General features: G+C 39.6%; 2 protein-coding genes across 2 annotated transcripts; one reads left to right on the forward strand and one right to left on the reverse strand.

The window, feature by feature from the left end:
• Positions 1 to 994: 994 nt before the first annotated feature.
• Positions 995 to 3,182, reverse strand: LOC111234198 (purpurin-like). The gene is made up of 5 exons (XM_022762160.1): positions 3,086 to 3,182; positions 2,471 to 2,588; positions 2,234 to 2,370; positions 1,691 to 1,803; positions 995 to 1,599 (listed from the first exon to the last, which is right to left on the reverse strand). The coding sequence occupies exons 2-5, from the start codon at positions 2,585 to 2,587 to the stop codon at positions 1,376 to 1,378; spliced, it is 591 nt and encodes a 196-aa protein (XP_022617881.1). The 5' UTR covers position 2,588; positions 3,086 to 3,182; the 3' UTR covers positions 995 to 1,375.
• A 5,706-nt stretch (positions 3,183 to 8,888) lies between these two features.
• LOC111234173 (rod cGMP-specific 3',5'-cyclic phosphodiesterase subunit beta-like) lies at positions 8,889 to 21,536 on the forward strand. The gene is made up of 24 exons (XM_022762124.1): positions 8,889 to 9,021; positions 9,112 to 9,329; positions 9,516 to 9,827; positions 11,736 to 11,888; positions 13,196 to 13,285; positions 13,552 to 13,692; positions 13,800 to 13,874; positions 14,000 to 14,064; positions 14,308 to 14,374; positions 14,478 to 14,525; positions 14,653 to 14,802; positions 15,051 to 15,194; positions 15,413 to 15,478; positions 15,667 to 15,816; positions 15,973 to 16,080; positions 16,250 to 16,359; positions 17,032 to 17,119; positions 17,226 to 17,326; positions 17,434 to 17,541; positions 17,617 to 17,680; positions 17,768 to 17,842; positions 18,723 to 18,806; positions 19,066 to 19,219; positions 19,528 to 21,536. The coding sequence occupies exons 2-24, from the start codon at positions 9,225 to 9,227 to the stop codon at positions 19,584 to 19,586; spliced, it is 2,517 nt and encodes an 838-aa protein (XP_022617845.1). The 5' UTR covers positions 8,889 to 9,021; positions 9,112 to 9,224; the 3' UTR covers positions 19,587 to 21,536.

Raw genomic sequence — 21,536 nt, forward strand, 5'->3', positions numbered from 1 at the left:
TGTCACACAGGTCCATTATACGACTGGGATGCTTTTTCCAAACACAATTCAAACATTTACTGCTGAAATGTTTTCAAAATGCATGGTTCATGTTTCTATGATCTCACGAAAATGTTATGATTTTAAACTGACTGAGATAGGTATCGGTTTAATAATAACTGAGCTACATTTGTGATCAATTTTGGTGCATTAGGGTGAGATGTCAACAAAAGGGCAACAATCTGATAAAAGTGATTTGACTCATGTCAATTATATTTCATGTAGTTTTAGTGAAAGATCACTATTGTATATGAAGAAAATGTAATCTCTCTATTTTGTGTCTAAGTGTGTTACTTTTTATTTCCCCTGACATGTATACTTCAGGAAACAAAACAGGTGTCTGTGTGAAGTCGGGTCATCAGGTGTATTATATTGATTTACAGCAAAGCTTGGCCATTATTGGCTTCAGCACATTGCTCTTCAGCTTGTTGCATAACAGGATTACACACCAGCTATAGAAACAAATCATCATCTCCATTTGTCTTTCTGCCTCCCTGGCTGTCTCTCACTGTTGAACTCATGAAGTACAATGACTCTGAAAGCCTTCTTGGTTCTCCTCTCCATTCCCTGACAACATTTCACCTATTTAGTTAATGAAACTGGACTATTTCGGCATCAAATTGCTGCGTTTTCTAACGCATTAGCATAGTTAGCGAGACGTGGCTTCAGAAGGCTCGTGACATGATCCTTGACCCGTGGAGCACACTAAGTGAGTTGGCATAATAGGACTAAGGGCTCGAAACATCAGACCACCAGTAAGCCCATTACTGCTCAGTGCGTATTGTGTAGGGTTTGGCTGCATTTTCCTCAGGCTTAGGAGGGATCACAGTCACATACATGGCCAAAGTGCAACATGTTCTCAAGCCTGAACAGGTGACTAATAAGTGAATTCATACTTACATACAAACAGCACACTATAGCTTTGTTACAGAACAAAAAAGACAAAATCCCAATAAACTGTTTAGAAAAATATTTTTTTACTTATTTTACTTTTCACATTCACTCAAAACACCAGAGCAACAGTGACTTTTTCCTTGGACAAACGATAACAACATGAGAGATCAAGGAGGAAATGGATTTTTAAAAAAACAGATGCAATTCTTGGAAATCTTGAAATCCTGGTTGGACATGTGCAAGTTTTTATCCTCGCTTCACTTTTTTGTTTTTTTTTTCCTCCTCTCAGTCTTTCTGTTTCATTTTTTTTATTTGTTTCTCACTCTCACATACACAACATATCTCTGACATTCACTCTCTCATTCCCCCTGTTCTTGCTTTCCAGCCACCAAGACTGCAGCTAGCTGGCACGCTCTCCTGCTCCCCTCGCTCTGCTTCCTCTTTAGCAGGCTCCGGACTGCAGGACGGGTTGAAACTCTCCGGCCATGCAGATTTCCTCCTGTTTCTGACGCACAATGCGCTGAATGGCGGGGGGCAGGCCACGGGGGTTCCTGGAGAAAACAAGGGCGTAGCCATCTTCACAGCTGCCATCGTCTTTCAGGGTGCGGCAGGCATAGGTGATGGCGTAGTTGTCGTAGTCGGTGTCGATCACCCAGTAGTTGTCACCTGGTTAGAAGGAAAGGGAGACGTTAGAGTGAAAAGCAATGAGAGTATGTATGTATGTATGTATGAACGTGTGTATGTGTGCACAGCTGACCTCCACTGGACAGGTAGCTGGCCAATCCCTGGTAGTTCATGAACATCTTGCCGGGGGTGGCAGGGTCGGGGACTGAGTACTGGGCAGCCATGTCAGCACACACGACCCAGAAGCTGTAACATGATGAAACAAGTTTTTAGTCATGAGCATTTGAGTTCATATCTCCTGTGTTTGTAAAAGTGCATTCAAGCCCACATTCCTGTGTAAAATCCTACCTCTTCAAACTGCATTTCTTCCTAATCCTTCATAATCCAGGGAAAACCCAACTTGTAGCTAATGCTGTTCAGAATGTGCTTCTGGAAAATTATACCTGTGTCTATCTTAAATCTTAGGGTGGACCTTGGGCAGAACCTGAGCACCTCTCTTGACCTCTGAGCCTGGAAGCTGAGTATTTGAGCTGCCCTCACCTCCCCCAGTTTTTAGAGAGTCAAGAAACTGACCCTTTACCCTAACCTGAGGGGCATTTAAAGAGGGGTGAGACCAGCAGGTTTTGCTTTGGTTAGAGGGAGTTTTTTTAACTGATGTAAAGCGGGGGCCACTTACCCAAACAGAGTTACACGTCCCTTGGAGGAGGCAGTCATGGAGCCGTCGTCATCGATGGTGTATTCGGCTGAGATGTTGTCCTGCAGGAACAGGCCCTCTGGATCTTTCTTTTGCAGCGCGTACCACTTCCCTGCATACTGCAATGGAAAGGAATGGAGGAAGAAAGTTAGAAGTTGTTTTAAACTCTCTCTGAACACACATGCTGTTTGTGCATATGTGTGTTTTGAATTAACTCACCCTCTTGGGGTCAAAGTCCTCCTTGACTGAGAAGCTGTCAACGACACAGGAGGCAGACAGACAGTGTTCTACGCAGGACACCAGGACCAGAAGCAGGGCCAGCTTAGAGGATCCCATTCTGTAATGACAAGAACAGAATCATGAAGAAGAGTCAGGGCCAGGGGAACAGTGGGATTATTTCTACCAGATTGTTGAATACAAATTTGAATATAATTTTCATTGTTTGAAACCAAACATTGCATGCTTGGGTCTCAGTCCACCAACAGCTGATATATACAAATATTATAAATGCACCATGAATATATTGAAGCATATAACATGAGATAAAGAAAACAGTAGCACTACAGCATGTGACAGATCTCAAGTTGTGCTGGAGAAATACAATACAGTCTAAAAAACAATTCTGTGATAAATTGGCAAATCCACAAATGTAACTTCAGGTAAATAGACAGCAATATTTCCTCAGACACCAAGTTCATACAGCATCATGAGTATCTGACGGAAAATAAGGAACACAATCTCACACTTTCTGATGATAACTTCTGACAAAATTGAAAGAAATCCCAAAACTAGAGGGTGAATTGTCTTAAAATTTGTAAAATTTCAGTTTCTTACCTGTTTTGAGTCAAAGTAGCAACGGTGATTAAAACTGTAGTGCTGTTCGTGGTTATCCACCAGATTGAGTCTGGTGTCAGACGTTGCCTTTATATACACACTCAACAGACAAGCTTATGGCTGATTTTCATTGCTTGGAACTAAATAAGGTGCTTAAATCTAGAGGTAATCCTGTTGGGTTGAAATCCTTACTGTAATCTGGCTTCTATGTTCAAACCTGCCCAAGACTGTAAAACAATTAGACCTTTATGTAACCGACTAGAAGCACAATAAAACAAGCACACACACACACCAGAGCTGGCAAATAAACTGTATTAGCACGTGCTCAAAAAAATACAGACCACAAAAGAAGAGACATTTTTGAGCTTTGTTGTCTGATGTTTGACTTATGAAGAAATACATGAACATTCACACATACTGAGTGCACCACTGCAGATAACAGAAAGTATCCGCATCACAAATATACAGATGAAGAGATTTTTTTTAAATTAGATGCCACGATACCAACATTCACTCAACTACACGTGACAGTTTCAGATAAAACAACAAAAGGGATCTTCAGTGTTATATTTTGCAATTTTACAGTGCAGCCATTTCTGAAGACAAAACATATAAAAAAATATGAAGTTGATTTCAAGAGAAAGTTTCTGATACAAGCCACTGCCAGTTGACCACAACGGTACGAATGGTACTAATCCCTCTGTGAAACTAGACTTGAAAAACTTCCATGCCTGTGTAGGATCAAGAAGAAAAGAAGCTTAAATGCTGCAAATTTGTTTATTTACATTTGAATTTTCCTGACATGGCATTTCTTGGCAAACAGCTATTCAGTCAGTAATTACACCTTCAGAGATTCAGCACTTGCGCCGAGACAAGCACCATTCACAGTCAGAGAACATCACCTGAAAGATTTAAATGATGCATGCAACATATCAATATTAACTTATGTTACGGTGTAACTGTAAAAACAATCTCATCTTACATGAGGAGTTATGAGTTCACTACATGCACATTGTTGCTCACGTCCAAACCCTAACAGAACTATTTACAGTGATTTACTGCAGAAATGCTCACAATAAGAAAAAAGTCTATGACAAGGTGTAATGAAGGAGAGTTGAATTTAAAAATCCAGTTTAAATCAAAATTATGAATATTACTAACAATATAAAAATGTACAGCATTTCCACATGTAGTCCACACACACACACACACACACACACACACACACACACACACACACACACACACACACGCAGACATACACTGCAACTATGAACCTCTAGTGTATATGGTTCATGTATTTGGTAAATTCAGTTTGACATAAATAACATGATACCTGTTATTTGAGAGACTAAAAAGAACTGAACTACTATTATCTTATCTTCTTTTGGTTGGGCAATCAATCTGTAATCCTCTGAGGAACAGTCGGTAAGCATGTCTAAATTTTTCCAAATAATGGGATGATCAGCTAATAATAACAGCAACACCCATAATACAGTTAGATAAGTGCTTATACACACTATACTGTGTTTGAGAAGGATTTCGGCACAAAAAAGAACATGCTCTCTTAAATGTCATGGCAAAAGGAGAAGTGGGACTCATTGTAACTACAACTTTTCATGAATGCGGTCTTGCACCTACACACAGACTCTCTGTGGTGAACCATGAGACTCTCATTTCCTGGATTAACCCTGGTCACATGAGATTACCTCTGTCATAATATATGACGTAATGATATCTATAGTCTTCTCCAAGTGTAGGTTTGTCCTGCTATTATATATTTTTGCTTAATTAAAGTTTTAATCTTTTACTTTTATACACAAAATAGAATAATTAGATGACCACTACAGTCTCACACCACACTAATAGTGAACAGTCTCCTCATTTAGGATACAGACAAGCCAATGAAGACAAGACGATCTATTTTTTCCACCGACTGTGCTGCTCAGTGCAATAATCCTACTTGTGTTGCCTGAAATGGATCATTGACAGAAATAGACTTACTATATACCTTTATATAGCTAGACTGATTTTACAATTAATTCCATTGATTAAATTTTGGATGTTAATGTGGGAGCATATAAAAATACCACTCGTCTATTTTTCAATACTTTACATAAGGTAAAACCAGTATATTCATTTGTACCAAGGTTATGAAATGGACCACAGTTATTAGTAGTGTGAATGAGTAGAATTATATGAGGACTTGATGATAAAAGTTCTATGCAGACAAAGTCATTCTGTGACCCATCTGTTGTTGAGTCCATTTACTGGAAACAAATGAGAGATTGATGAAGGAGTACTTCTACTGATCCTAATATAAATTAACCTCTGATCTGACGATGTCTGTGAGTCCAAACATGGCTTCATCAACAGAGCATTTCAACAGGCCTCAGGGCATGACCATCAGCTGATTTTGATTGGCTGGTAACCAGGATAGACCCGGGGCAAAGCTAAGAGGATGATTACACCCTCTGTTGATCTTCATGACTACTGTGTTTATATCTGTTTAAGTACTGTCACGTTCAGCGACTGGTCGAACCTCTTCTGCCTAAAACCTTAAGCTTGTACTGAGCATGCCACTCACAAACCACAGAGATATTTCCTGGTATCTGGGGTTGTGACCCCGTGTTTGGCATGTGTGAAAGGAAGAATATCATATTTTACAGTGTATTTCCACCAGGCCAGAGCTTCCTTCTGTATCGAGTCATTGAACATATCCATTACTTTGTATCAATAACTTTCACACTGATTGTTTCCATTTGCTTAATTGTTTCTGTAATGTAACCCTTGTAGCCTAGAAGGTTTAAGGCGCAACCAAAAACCGCAGTGCCTCCAGTTTGTGTCCAGCTGGGGACCTTTGATGCATTGTCATTCCTCATCTACTGCCAGCTCTAACAAAGGCAGAAAATACCCCCCAAATGATGAAAATTACCGGGAGAGTAGGCAGGGATGCCAGTTATCATTATAATTCTGTGCATGCCACAAACTTCTGAGGAGACATCTAATCAAGCAAAAGTCAAAACACCCACATGAACCAGAGGTGTGTGACGACATTCATGGGTACAGCTTCTAAGATATGGGTCTGCCGCCATCCTGTGGTGCATGTCAGCATTGCAACTAATAAGTGGTCTATTATTGTCATTTCCCGTCCTACGTTAGGTTGTGTGTTTCTGTTTCTTGTTTTCTTGTTTTGGATTTCACTTCCTGTTTTATTTTGGTGTATGTCTAACCTCTCCTCTCGTTCCAGCTTTCCACTTCCTGCCATCATGTGTTTCCCGCTCCTGTGATTGTCGACCCCGCCCATAATGTGTTGCACCTGCGTCTCATTGTCTTCCCGTCCTCTGCGTGCTCCAATTCGTCTTTTTTCTTAGTAACAAACGTTCCAGCAATCTCTCCGTGTCCTAACTGGTGTGCTTTTGACCCGTAGTTTTTTGACCAATAGTTTAGCCTTAGCCCATTGGATTTGTCTGCCTGTTCTGATTGATGACCCTGTGTATCGACCGTGCCTGAATTGAAGACCGTGACTTTGATCGCTGTCTCTTGAGTTGTGCATTGTGAGTCTTTATCCTGTGGCCCTATCCCTTATGTACAGTGGTAGTAAACAGTCCTGACTACATAATTACCTACTGTAATCACTAAATCCAAGTTAGCTTATTGTAGGTTTGGCCTCTTGTTAAAAATACCTTCATGTCCATACGTGCAATCAAACCTTTACAGGGCCAGTATAAACGACAGGAACAATTACATCAAATATCATCTTCTAATGCCAATGCAATTTTTTTTTTTTTTTTTTAAACAGTATAATCATTAGGAATGGATCACTCCACTGGCAGTCTGGACAGGAGGATCAATTACAGTGTTCAAGAACAGTTTCAGTGTACATATGGGCCTGTTAGTACTGATTTTGGATAGACTTGGAATAAATGTGAATTAATCTTTAAAGACCATATGACTTCTATTTGGGAGAGTAAAATGTGTGATGGATGAGTGACAACAAGCAGCCAATGATCACTGATTACATTTTGAAAAGTATTCAGTGTAAACAAACTAACCAAACATATTCAGCATGAATAAGTCAAACATTTACATAAACTCACCATAATCATTATAGTATAAAGCAGGTTGTTAAAAAAATTAATCTAGGACGTGCAAAACTTTTTTTCAAAATTGCCATTGTTAATATGGTTTTAGGTGGAGAGATCAATCTTGTTAATAAGTGAAATGTCTGTAAATACATGTCTATTTTAGCCAGTAAAAATAGCAATGTTGGACTGTTAGCCACTGCTTTGGTCCAAACATCTCAAGATCTGATAAAAAGATTGCCCTGGAATCGGGTGCACACATCCATAGTCCCCAGAGAATGAATTCTACTAACTTTTGTGATACTCTGGTGCCACCATGAGGCTGACATTTGTGGTTGCACGTGAAATAAAAAGTGTTGGTGCACTGAGGAGAAATCAAATGGACAAGCACAGTGTGAACCCCCAGGACGCCCAAATAACTGCCTCAGCATGATTCCTGTTCAGATGATACTGTTTGTGGATTTACAGAAGACACCGCAGGTACACATCAAATACACACTCTTATCAAACTGACCAACCTAAATCACTGCCTTCTCTCTTTCTCTCTCTCTTTCTCTCTCTCTCTCTCTCTCTCTCTCTCTCTCTCTCTCTCTCTCTCTGTCTCTGCTGTAATCTATTATAGTGGAAGCAGATTATCTATTTGACCTATTGCTTAAGATGTTTATGAAACCTTATTATAGACAGGTCCTTCCTGCTCTGAATGAAAGGATTCATTTTCTCATATTTTTTTTATATTCATCTTTTTTTCCACATTGTTTCTTTGTGTGTTTGTTGCTGACAGTATCTCATTATTGTCAAATTAGCATCTAGCTTCTACTTGGCCTCACTACCTTGGCCTTGTCAGAAAATCAATGGCGGTGAGACCCTTGTCTCCTAAATCTACTGATACCAGTCACTGTTGTGTAAACTCAGAAAGGCAATACAGAAAGACTGCATTAAAGCTTGCATATGGAGAAAGACGGAGAGTTGGGGTGCTGAGATAATCAGCTAGTGTCCTAACTAAATAGGGCTTATGCCAGAGGAGGCCTTGTTTAATAAGGACTTAAAGAGCTTGTGCAGGTAGGCCTACGAGTGAGAGAGACTGTACACTTCAGATCATACATACGAGATGAAAAATATGGGAAATATACTGCAGATACGCAACACTGATCTGTGTGTACTGTATGTACTGTATCTTACACTTATACTTTTCTGTGCATTCAGTATAAATGTTATAATGAAGTGGGGGTTCATCACAGCACAGATGTTTGCAGAAAACATGTCTAAAATACAGAAAAACCAATACAAACGCAGTTTATCATCTTTGTTTTGAGGCGCTTTAAAACTTGTGAGAAAGACCTAGAAGACACATCTGGTTTGAATAAATCAATCTGAACTCATCATCAGTATACATCTAGAATAAATCTTAATTTGCACCTGAGTGCTGTTAAAAGAAAAAGGTTGTGTAACTATAGAGAACCGTATTAAGTCATACACCTTTTGTGTGACATGTGCTTTCATAATATATCCATACAGTTCCTTACAGCAAATATTTCATTTTCAGTGTGTTTCAGCGAACTGTACTTTGGTGGTACAGTATCGGTACTGAAGTGCACAGGGGGCTGGATCATTTGGCCCCATATCCGTTACCAGATGATCAGCTGACAAGTTTAGCATGGGCAGATCCCTGCTAACCTTCAGCACTATCTGCTGATGACACAAGGATTGTTTGGATTCAGCCCTCTGCCTTCTCCTCAGGGCTCTCCCTCTCTCAGTGCGCTCATCCCACCAACAGGGGGGATTATTTTATTTTTTTTAACCTGCATTTGAATGTGCCCACTTCTGTCTTCCCCCTTGCTGTGTAATACCTGGGTAAGATCCGTTCTTTCTTTAGGGGATAAAGGAACCGGTAGCTGTGTGGATTGTTTTTTTGCTTATTTAGTCTGTTTTTTGTTTACTCAGAGAAAGTTGGAGGTAGCTCATTTAGAGCAACGTTGGACCGATCGGGAGCTCCATCACTGAGCTGAAGAGGGAGAAGACAGGAGCATTCGAGAGAAGAGGGGGAAGAAAGAACCATGGGTGCGCAAAAGGAAGATGTGGAAAAGTTCCTCAAAGGGAATCCTGCATTTGCTTCTCAGTACTTTTCCAAGAAGATCAGCCAGTTCCAGGAGCTCAGTCAGGTAAATGAAATTATTTCCTCTTGTGTCTGAGGGGAAAAAGGAGACAGCCAAATTTACCTAACATAAACCTATCGATATACAGTATAAACTTTGGGAAACTTCTCTATTGATTATGAAGGCCCTTATCTTCTTTACTAAAACCAAAATCTTAATGTGGGTGTTTTTTTTTTTTATGTCTTTTTCAAGGTTGAGGAAAGCCTGATCATGTATGACCTGATCAAAGACATGCAGGAGAACATCAACGTGGAAAAAGTGGTCTTCAAGATCCTGAAGAGGATCACCGCTCTCATCCACGCTGACCGCTGCAGCTTGTTCATGTACCGGCAGCGGAACGGCATCGGAGAGCTTGCCACAAGGCTTTTCAATGTCAGCACGGACTCGGAGTTGGACGACTGTGTGGTGCAACCAGACTCTGAGATCGTCTATCCGCTGGACATGGGAATAGTCGGCCACGTGGCCCTGACCAAGAAGACTGTTAATGTGAAAGATGTCACAGAGGTAAGAGGGGGGGCATGGGGGGGGGGGAATGCACCATTGAACACTAAATCAAAGCTTGGAGTGAGGCTGGAGCGCAGATGTTATGCAACTCTAAAACTAAGTCACAGTGTTATTAATGACTCTACCACCAGGCGTCGCCACAGCCTTCAATCTTCAAATCCTACGCATGGTGGCTTTAACTGATAAATAAATGTTTATCTTTTTAACAATTAAATCTTAATTTCATAGCTAGTATAGCTTTTAACGTCATTGTAGCTCATAAGAGTAAGAGTGACATAAGAGTAGTGATTTTCACTTGAACTCACAAATGTGACTCAGCCCGTCCGTCTGTTACGGCACTCCTGGAGATGTTAAAACTGCACTCCCGGCAGAATCTTATGTTATTAGGTCAGAATTCAGAGTCTTTTCTTTAATCTAAACTTAAGAGTAAATTCACTCCTTGAATTTATCTGCTAAAAATAAGCTGCAGCAAGTTTTGCTGGCCGAATGTTCTCCTCCCCCAGAAATCATCCCAGTAAAATAAATGTGGGTCACGGTTATAAATAGCATGTCACCGATTGACAAGTGTTGATAGTTCGCATTTGGAAAAGGCAGTAATGCAATAACAAAAGACAGACCCAGAGCAACAGTCAAAGGATATTTCATTGGGATGGAATGAAAATATTTTGGGCTTTTTAACTAAATGCATACAGTGATGAAACCTGTGCAGATGTGTGAACTCATCCTCTTAATAGAAAACAACCTATTAGTTGTGAGCTGTTGTGATGTTATACAATTGATCAACCAATCAGTATCCTATGTTCTCATGCAGATTTGATTTGTGGGGTGGTTATCCACACTGCGAGGTGCAGAAGTACTGTCGTCTTTGTAAAGAGGTTTTGAGTAGTGCTGACACAACGAAAGCCAGAGTTTAAAACATAATTTCTGGAGTTTTACACCAACTCGTCTGTTTATCCAGTAAAAAAACAATTGATTTATGCATATTATTATATAAAACTGAACAGATGTTACACTTTGATTATAGCCAATGGCATGTCCTTACTAAATCTAATCTATGTATTCATGAATTATAATATGCTTAGATTTTATAACTAGGGCTGGCTGGTTTTAGACCAGAGTAAAACAAGCGTTGATAACATGTATCTATACTTGACCAAGTGAGGGTGTAAATCTCCTTGTCAGACATAATCCATTTATTTCCAGATCCCATCAGCCTCTGCTCTAGCTGTGGATTAGACGCCTCTGGCATTTAGTCAGCAGTCAGCAGGAATCTAAAACAGATCAAAACTAGTTTACGTTACACTGCCCCAATACAGTGTGTCCATACGGCGCCTTTACATCAAGATTTTAATGGGGCACATATTTACATCAGGTTCAAAGATGCCCAAGTAAATATGTGTTGTATATTTTAAATAAATACTCTAGTTTCATGATGAAATCATCTTGATAACTGAGCTTTCTTCCAAGGCAGATAATTATTTCTTGCCAAGTTCAGTATGGTGATTTCAGGTTTTTAAAAACATGTCATTGCAAGTGATTTGTCAGCTTCTTAATTTTAGTCTATACTGCATATTTTAGGCCTATGGAGCTACCTCTCTACAACATGGCATTTAAAACAGACATTGACACTCATGCCTGAGACATCACTCTTGTAAATACTGAATATAGATAACATTTTTAAAAAGTATACGTAAATATATTTCTGATCTTTACTAAACTACTAGAACTAAATTAAATTACTAAATAAATTACATTTTTTTTTCAAGTGTGTTTATACACACAGTAACAGTACTGAGAGCATTTGAAATGTAACATAAACAAAATTTTGTGTGTGTGTGTGTGTCACAAGTGTGTTTGCAAATATACTTCTACATGTACTAAATCATCATAATGTTTTCTCTCCTTTAGAACCAGTACTTCAGCTCATTTGTCGATGAACTCACAGATTACCAGACCAAGAACATTCTGGCTACGCCCATCCTCAACGGTAAAGACATGGTGGCAGTGATCATGGCTCTAAACAAGACCACGGGACCACATTTCACTGCTGAGGACGAAGACGTGAGTCCCAACCGCACATGAACCCATGCACAAAGCACACACACAGTCAATAAGAGCACATAAAAACTCAAAGCAACATATAAAGAGGCCTCAGGAAAAAAAAATCACAGTTTCTTCAACATAAACTGTTTGCTTTTGTCTTAAAGTAAAAGGTTTTTAATTGTGGCTCTTTTTGGACATTGATATCATATCAAATAGTGATGGCAACTATGAAAGACAACCGAGATACTTTAAGGGTGTTACTGCAGCTGGGGGAATTCCCTTGGAGCCTACCGGTAGATTATTAAGGTGTTTACGACATGGAGCATAGTGTGTTCATATACGTCAGGTCATTAATCCGTCACGTTTGGTGATGTCATCCCAACGAGGAGTAAACTAAGCTTTAAAATAGAAATAAGCCTGAGGTAAAGACTGGTCAGTAATAGACCTGGAGCCACAGCAGGTTAATGACATCACTACTGGACGGACAAAATCAAATAAAAACTGGAATCTGAATAACAGCAGCAGGAGTCAGACTATATGGTGGTGCTTCAGGGGGAATATACAGTACCACTCAAAAGTTTAGACACACTTTCCCATGACTGGTACTGTAAATAAATACTGGTTGCTGTTTATACTTTTTTCTATATTGTCGCTGTATTTGCCAGAGTTGTCATCTTCCTGAATATCATCATTACCTTCACATTAACACATGAAATATTTTCAAACATGGCTGGAATAATGGACTTTTATTCAACATGTTTTTAAACAAGGAACAAATTTGCTGGAATATTTTTTACATACTTAATGATGAAACGAGTCTAACATGAACAGTTAATGGAAGAAACCAAAAGAAGACAAAAGACAAGGAATTAAGAAGTGGTTTAAGGAGGAAGCTCCCTGGTTTGTTGGAGATAAGACTTGACTATAAATCATTACACTTTTCTTTCGCTTCAGTTTTGTTATAAACTGAAATGATTGTGCTTTTTAAGTAACCTCTGAATCATGCAGTTCCTTTGCACTCTCTGGTATCACCGATTCACCAATAATATATGCATTCAACACAACTCAGACTGATTTTACTCACCTCCTCAAAAAAAATCATTGACTGATCCAAACTTAGGGGGTGCTCATGCTGCAGTGTTTTTTCTTTTTTCTTTTTTAATTCACACCTTATCATGTAATCTCTTTATCCCCATCTGCAGTGTATCAGATTAAACTGCATCTGAGATCATCACACATCACTGTCTCATAACGTACATCTCGTTCCTGTTATTAGGTCAGGATTTTCCTTACATCGCTTTCTTTTCTCTCCTTTGTCCATTTAGCTTTTTTTAAAGTATCTGAAAGTTGCCTCATTGAACTTGAAGATCTACCATCTGAGTTACCTGCACAGCTGTGAGACACGTAAAGGAATGGTAAAGTTCATAAACATGAGCACAGATACACAAATACAGTAACATTTTATTTTAAACCACTGCATTTAATTTGTGGTGGCTGAATAAATGATAATGGACTCGTGCGTGAACTGAATGCTGCGCATGACTAATGTACTGTGTGTGTGTGTGTGTGTGTGTGTGTGTGTGTGTGTGTGTGTGTGTGTGTGTGTGTGTGTATGTATATGTATGTATATGTATGTGTGTGTATGTATGTGTATGTGTATGTGTATGTGTGTGTCCTATAGCTGCTGCTATGGTCTGCCAACAAGGTATTTGAGGAGCTGACAGATATTGAGCGACAGTTTCACAAAGCCTTGTACACAGTCCGAGCCTACCTCAACTGTGACCGCTACTCTGTCGGCTTACTGGACATGACAAAGGAAAAGGTATTTTGTTTATACTTGTGTTTTTGCCTATAACATCGCACATTTTGTGTTCATGCATTTATTCTCAAGATATGACTTTTTTCTTTGCATTGTCTATCTCCCTCTAGGAATTCTTTGACATCTGGCCTGTGTTGATGGGAGAGCAGCCACCTTACTCTGGTCCTGTAACTCCTGATGGCAGGGTACTTTTTTTTTGTCTTTATCTAACATTGTTGTCAGCGCTGTGTTTGTAGAAGATATCTACGAACTTGACGTTGTCTTTGATCTTTTTTCTACTCTTATCTCTGTGTTTCATTTTTTTCTTCAGGAGGTAATTTTCTACAAAGTGATTGATTATATATTACATGGAAAAGAAGACATCAAAGTCATACCGTAAGTAATATATTTTTAATATAATATATTTTCAAGTTTGCCTCAGTCTGAATATTTATTCCAGGCAGGAAATATGACAAAAAAAACCAATAATACAGCCTTAGTTATTTAAACTGCCGAACTAATTGAAGAAGTTTAAAAGATTAAGATTAAAAACAGTAGTGTCAGTTGCCCAATAACAGCTTGGACACAATCTGTGGTCACATACCTGCTTATTTGTCTATTCCCCCGTCTGCCACACAGCAATCCACCTGCAGATCACTGGGCCTTGAGCAGCGGCCTGCCAACTTATGTTGCTGAGAGTGGTTTTGTGAGTTATATTTTTACATACATTACAACTAAAACTGAAAGCATTTGCACATTTTACCCCTTTGATCAGTTTGTTCCTTTCCTTTTTTTTTTTTTTTTTTTAGATTTGTAACATTATGAACGCAGCTGCTGACGAGACGTTCCAGTTTCAGGTAAGAGAGTTAAGAAGGCCAAACACCAAACAACAACAGAAATGATTTTCCGAAAAAATAAAAGTCCAGGGATCTTAATGGAGGTTCAAAATGCATCACATTTTCACTTATTGTTCCAATGTTGCAGACTGAGCCACTTGACAGCAGTGGTTGGACCATAAAAAATGTTCTGTCGCTGCCAATTGTCAACAAAAAAGAAGAGATAGTAGGAGTGGCCACTTTTTACAACAGAAAAGATGGAAAGCCTTTTGATGATCAGGATGAGCAGCTCATGGAGGTAACTAATGAATTAACTAATTAACTAATCAATCACTCTTACATTACATTTTGTCATTGAATGAAATTCTATTTTGTAATTTTATGCACTGCAGCTCTACTCAATATGGCCTATTATACTCCCTGGGATGCTGTCCAAAAAATACTCATCTGTATTTGTCTGTGGACCATCTGACTGATACAGTGCCAACTGTAGGATACACACTGTGCTGCTCCTGACTCTCTGTTGTTGATTTCCCTCTTTCTCAGGCTTTGACCCAGTTCCTGGGCTGGTCAGTTTTGAACACCGACACTTACGACAAAATGAACAAGCTCGAGAATCGGAAAGACATTGCTCAGGACATGGTGCTCTACCATGTCAAATGTCGGGATGATGAGATTCAGAACATCCTGGTCAGTACTTCATACCTTTTTATATTTTGGCTTTATCAAAAAGTCCAGTGTGCACGTAGCACATTCAAGCTTGTCTACTTAAAAAAGCTTAATGTTACACGCTCTGTGTTCAGTTGGACTGTTTCTCTTTGTAGGAGGCTTAACTACCTCTGTACTTGTGACTTAACTAATTTGTAAATTCAGGTATACAACCTCAATGGTTTTCTCGTCTCTCCCAGAACACCAGAGAGGTCCACGGCTGTGAACCCAGAGATTGTGAAGAGGATGAGCTCCTAGCTATGCTGGTAATACTAAGACTTGATTGTAATTTAATGTCTTTTAATGTGTCCTCCTATAAGTAGTATTTAATCCTTGCAAGAGGTGACAAATTTGAGTGAAATATGTTGGAATGTGACATTACACTTACCTGTCTGTCTGCCAGTGTAATGAATGTGCTGTGTCCCACTCTGCTTTCTGTTCATTCCCCCCGCAGAAAAAAGATCTCCCTCCATTGATTAAGAAGTTTGAGATCTACGAGTTCCGCTTTTCAGATTTTAACTGCACAGAGATGGATCTGGTGAAGTGCGGGATCCAGATGTACTATGAGGTCGGGGTGGTCAAGAAGTTCCAGGTCCCTCAAGAGGTGATCTAGACGCACAAATAAACACACACAGACACACACACACACACACACACACACACACACACACACACACACACACATACAAGCTTCACATCTTCAGATTGTGTGCAACAGGTTTGTTATGTCTTCAGTGGTTGTCTTCTCCTGCCCTTTCAGGTGCTGGTTCGGTTCATGTACTCAGTCAGTAAAGGCTACCGACGAATCACCTACCACAACTGGCGCCATGGCTTCAACGTGGGACAGACCATGTTCACACTATTAACGGTACTATATTATGCATCATTTTAGCCTCCATTTACTGTAGATGCTATTTCAATATCTGCATATACATAAAGGTCTAAAAGGTATTAACATTTTAGTCTCTTCTGTGTTACGGATTTTGTGTATTTTCTTTACTGGGCCACTTTGTGTGTGTGTGTTTGTGTGAGTTCAGACGGGGATGCTGAAACGGTATTACACTGACTTGGAGGTAATGGCCATGATAACTGCGGGCTTCCTGCATGATATTGATCACAGAGGGACAAACAACTTGTACCAAGTCAAGTAAGTGCTGATGGGAGCTTTTTCACTTCTTAACAGAAACACAACCCAGCCTAAACTTTGCACAATGATACTGTACGGAGGGAACATCAGTCCCCATGTACAAGAATGGCACTACTGTGTCTCAGCATCATAGCAATGCTAAATAATCATCTCATGCTGAATGTATAAAGAGCTTCTTTTTCTCACATGGACACTCTCATAAAAGTTCTTTTTTTTTTAATATATTTCCTAGTTTGGTTTTCAAACATTCAGCAGTGCCATCATGTTCATTTTCATAGAGCATGATAATCAACTTACAGAGACTTGAAACTTGCTTGAGATCTTTCAAAAGTGAACACCATGCCAGGTTTCTTTTGTTCTCTTCTCAGAATTGTGCACATTAATGGTGCATGTATGTGCCTATGTGTAGATCTGAAATATGGCCTTCTGACATAAATGTTAGTGAGTTTTTTTTAATGCGTGTTAATCCTTTCAGCTGCATGACAATCCAACTGATAAAGCGTCTTTGACAACAATAAAACTAGGTGTGAGGTTCACTGTAATGGGAGTCTCTGCAAGTAGGATTTTATTCAGTTGTGAATAAAGCCAGGCCTGCGCTGCAAAGACTGAGGCCTGATACTTGAAGCTGTTGGTGATTCTTGTTAATTTCATGTTTAATCCTGCTGATTTCAGATCTGGTAACCCTCTGGCCAAGCTACATGGTTCCTCCATCCTGGAACGACACCATCTAGAGTTTGGAAAGTTCCTCTTGGCTGATGAGGTGAGAAAGAGGAGGAGAACTAGAGAATAACTTAACCTGTGCAGTCCTGAATCCTCTTCCTCGTCACTAACTATTACCTACGACTCTCCTTTCATCTCACCTGCAGTCACTGAATATCTACCAGAACCTTCACAGGCGACAGGTGGACCATGTCATTCATCTCATGGACATTGCCATCATCGCCACTGACCTGGCTCTTTATTTCAAGTCAGCACAATCTCTCATTTACTCACTCCACCTGCTTGTTCATTCCCTTCAAGTCTATACAGTAAAACTACACAACTGAAATACTTGCTCTCCATGTACCTTGTTAGGAAAAGAACCATGTTCCAGAAGATCGTGGACCTTTCACACACATACGAGGATGAAAAGAAGTGGGTCGACTTCATGTCTCTAGAAACAACCAGGAAGGAGATCGTCATGTGAGTAGAACAAACACACACAAAGTTCTTTGTTCCTTGACATTTCTCTGATTCTTGACATCTTTTCCACTCCAGGGCTATGATGATGACCGCATGTGACTTGTCTGCTATCACCAAGCCTTGGGAGGTGCAGAGCAAGGTAAGAAGCCCAAAAATCTCAATAGTCAAAGTCTCACAAAGCTGTTTCTCTAAAGATGACTGTCCTGTGTGTGTGTGCGTCTTTCAGGTTGCCTTGTCTGTAGCAGCAGAGTTTTGGGAGCAGGGTGACCTGGAGAGGACAGTACTGGAACAGCAACCCATTGTGAGTTGAACTGTATATGTGTGAGAATGTGCACATGTTAATACCAGTAAATAACTGTGTAGGCTGTCCGTGGTATAGGCTGCAAGTAACAATTATTTACATTATCGGCCAATTGTTTGATCGATTAAATGTCTGAAAATGGTGATGAATACCCCATCACATTTTCTTAGAGTCCCTGGTAGCAGCAGTCCAAAAGCCCAAAATATCTCATTTAAAATAATATAGTGCGGGAAAAAAATCAACAAATCCTCACATTGATCAAGCTGGAACCAGACATTGTTGCTTTATTAAAACAATTAATCACTTATCAAAATGTTTTTCGATTGATATTTCTGTATTTCTGTCTATGTTGCTTGTTCATATTTATGTGGCAAATTCGGGATTCGGGAAAATCCAAGCCTTTTGCTTGTTGTTGACTGGTAGCTTCAGACTATCCTGTGGCCAATTGCCTTATCGACACATCCAGAAGCAAGGGGTACAGACAGACTGATAACTCTTTTGTGGGTCTGTGAAGACAGAACCCAATAAATTCATCTTGTTGTAGTGTCTCTAACCAGCCTACACCTACACACGTCGAGTGTCGATCGAGTCCCGACTCTAGTGACTAAATCATTTCAGGCAATGATTAACGCAAGAATGTTAACACAACAAAACACAACAATATTCAAGATGATGCATCATTCCTTCTTCCTCCCTCACGTGCTCGAGTGCTGCCAGTGATGGTTGAAAGTTGTATTGCAACGGTAGTGATGTAGAAAGATACTGTACAAAGCCAGAAGCATTACGTCTTCAATCACTTGAGCAGCAGCAGTTGTCACTGATGTGCTGAACTGATATGTTGCTGTTGAGCGCTACAAACTGTTTCTGTCCCTCCCACCAGCCCATGATGGACAGGAACAAGGCAGCTGAGCTTCCAAAGCTACAGTGTGGTTTCATTGACTTTGTCTGCACGTTTGTCTACAAGGTAATGTTTCACGTTGACTGTACTCTTTTCAGTTTACCTGAAAAAAAAAAAAAGGGTCCGGGTCCATTTTAATATTTATTGTGCAACTTTGTACAATCTGATAAAATAAAAATGAGGGCCAGTTGATGATGTAGTTCCCACTAACAGTATTTTCATTGGAGCATGAACAAGTATGAACAAATCCCTTTACCTTATCTGTTATGTTTTCTTTGATGTATTTTTTTCTACATTATTTGTTTTCTGACCATTTTCTGTGCAGGAGTTCTCTCGCTTCCACCCACAAATCACTCCCATGCTGGACGGCATCCTCAATAACAGGAAGGAGTGGAATGCTAAAAAAGAAGAGTATGAAGCTAAACTCAAAGTTATTGAGGAAGAGAAGGCTGCCAAAGAGGCAGCTGCCGGCAGTAAAGGTGCAGTGATTCTTTGGAATAATCACACAACTGCAATGAATTGCTGGAAAGTTGTGAACCTAATGTTACTGTTCTGGCGTTTTGTATCATCTGGTGGCTGTTTCAAAGTGTGGCTCAATGTGGAGTCAGAGATCCAAAAGAAAATTAAAGCCAAAAAGTTTCAATTGTGCTTTTATATAGCTGTGTGTTTATCCATTTTATATGTTGAAATTAGCCACAACACAAAGTACTGAACATTTAACCATTAGCATTTTCCTCATTCACAAATATACTGACTTTTTTTGACCGATGTATTCTTTGTCTTCCAGCTGCTGCAAACAACCCCAGCGCCGGGGGTTCTGGCTCCAAGACCTGCTCTGTGTGCTAGAAGGTCATGAAGCTGTGCACTTGATGGAGGTGCACAGCTGGACAGCTCACGACAGACTGACTTCAGAATTACCTTCAGAATCACAACCAGTCAGCCACTCAGTCTGACCGCCAAGGGATAAAAAAATGAATTAGTAAGGAAGACGGATACATGAGTGAATACAAAGCCCCAATAGTATTTCCTCAGAGAAACTGGTTCCAAACAGAAAAAAAAAGCGAACAAGGAGAGAATCCTCACCGAGGGAGGAGGGTTTTTTTTTTTTTTTATCTTGAAGGGACACTAACCAGGTGAGCCAAAATATGAATTCAGAACAAGGCAGGACATCTGGGAAAAACACTCACTGAAGAACAACAGAAGCTGCCAGTCTTGACTACTGCTTCTACTTCAGGGTACATTTAAACAAAGTTGCCTGTCTTAAAATTATTTGTTTTAAAATTTGAATCAGGAGATCAGTGATTTTTTGAATCTCAGGTTTTCACTCATCCTCACACAGTACCTGTTTCCTGACATTTCGAGGATTAAGTATGGATTATGTATTATGTTAAGAGTGAACGTTCTATACAAGTAATTCTTTACTGCAAAGTCCATGTCACTGTAGACTGTATATCATGTTTGGAGCGCTGTTTTCAAACATACTGTATATTGTACATTAATGTAATATTCATTTTAGGGTTTCAGAATGTAAATTCAGATAATGGGTTGATTGAACTATTACTGAATTACTGTACATATATTCCAATATTCCAAAATGATACTTTCATGTTCACTCCTTCCAGTCACTTGACATTTACAAATGAGAGTCTGTTTACCTTGACTGCGGAGAGCCAAAGGTAGATGCCGAGCTCAGGGCTGCTCCAGGAAAAGCTGCATATTTGTGAAGAGTATGGTTAGTACATAGGAATATTAAGGCAATGGCATAGACATTTAACTTTACTGTCTGCAGACAAGCCTGTAGTTGCTTACTCATGATGCCTTCTTACTGTACATACATCTGAGAGAGTAGCTGAGATTGTTATTGTATTTTATGAATATAAAGTTACAGATGTCTTAAATAAAATAGAGCACATTGAAAGCCAGTTACAGCTCTGGAAATTAGTTGGTTCCAGATAAGATTTATTTTATTATGAACTGAATAATTGGATTTCAATTCATTTGAAGCATAAAACAATAGCAGGAGCAATTATCTTTCTCCAGCTGCTACAAGTTATCACCCGATGGGAAATTCATCGCCTGAATTCATCGACCTTTCCTTAATAGGAGCAGGGTTGAGCCGCAACGCACCTCCCGAGGACTAACTCCAGCTCTGAGGCCAGTGTCTTCATAATATTCATATGTATTTTCATGTCAGAGGAAACAAAACACAAATATGGAGAAAATGCAAACATCACACAAAAAAAGCATCAAGTCAGACCTGAACTTAGGTCTGTTGTGAGGCATTGGTGCTAGCCACTCTCCCATCATGTATCTGTGGTAACCATCCCTGCGGACGGGCAACGAAGGCTCCAGGGGAACAGAGCTGTTTGAGACAGAGCGAGGGAGCAACTTAACTTCTTGTAAAAACTTGTATATATTCCATCCCTCCCTGTAAATATAAAAAAAATATTTTTCTAGTTGAAATATAGATGCTTATTTTTTAATTAGGACATTAGTGTTACATGCAGGCACTGGCAACCGAGCCATCAAGTAATTTTGTTTTCCCCCTTATATATTGAATTATGGTTTTATCGTGCTTGCCTCTTTTTACTGATATACAAGTATTCCACAAGTAAGCACGGCTGTATCGGTCATGACCAACTTGTATTAGGCAATACATGTACCTAAATATGCTGCAGACATACCCAGAACATTTTTAAATAGACTTTATTTACCTTATGGTCAGTATATTAAAGCTTGCCTCTTCATGTGCTCCATGTGTACAATGATGACCCAAATAAAGCAAATGTATTTTTA

This window comes from Seriola dumerili, unplaced genomic scaffold (assembly GCF_002260705.1).
Source record: "Seriola dumerili isolate Sdu_G_001 unplaced genomic scaffold, Sdu_1.0 BDQW01000442.1, whole genome shotgun sequence".
Classification (NCBI taxonomy): domain Eukaryota; kingdom Metazoa; phylum Chordata; class Actinopteri; order Carangiformes; family Carangidae; genus Seriola; species Seriola dumerili.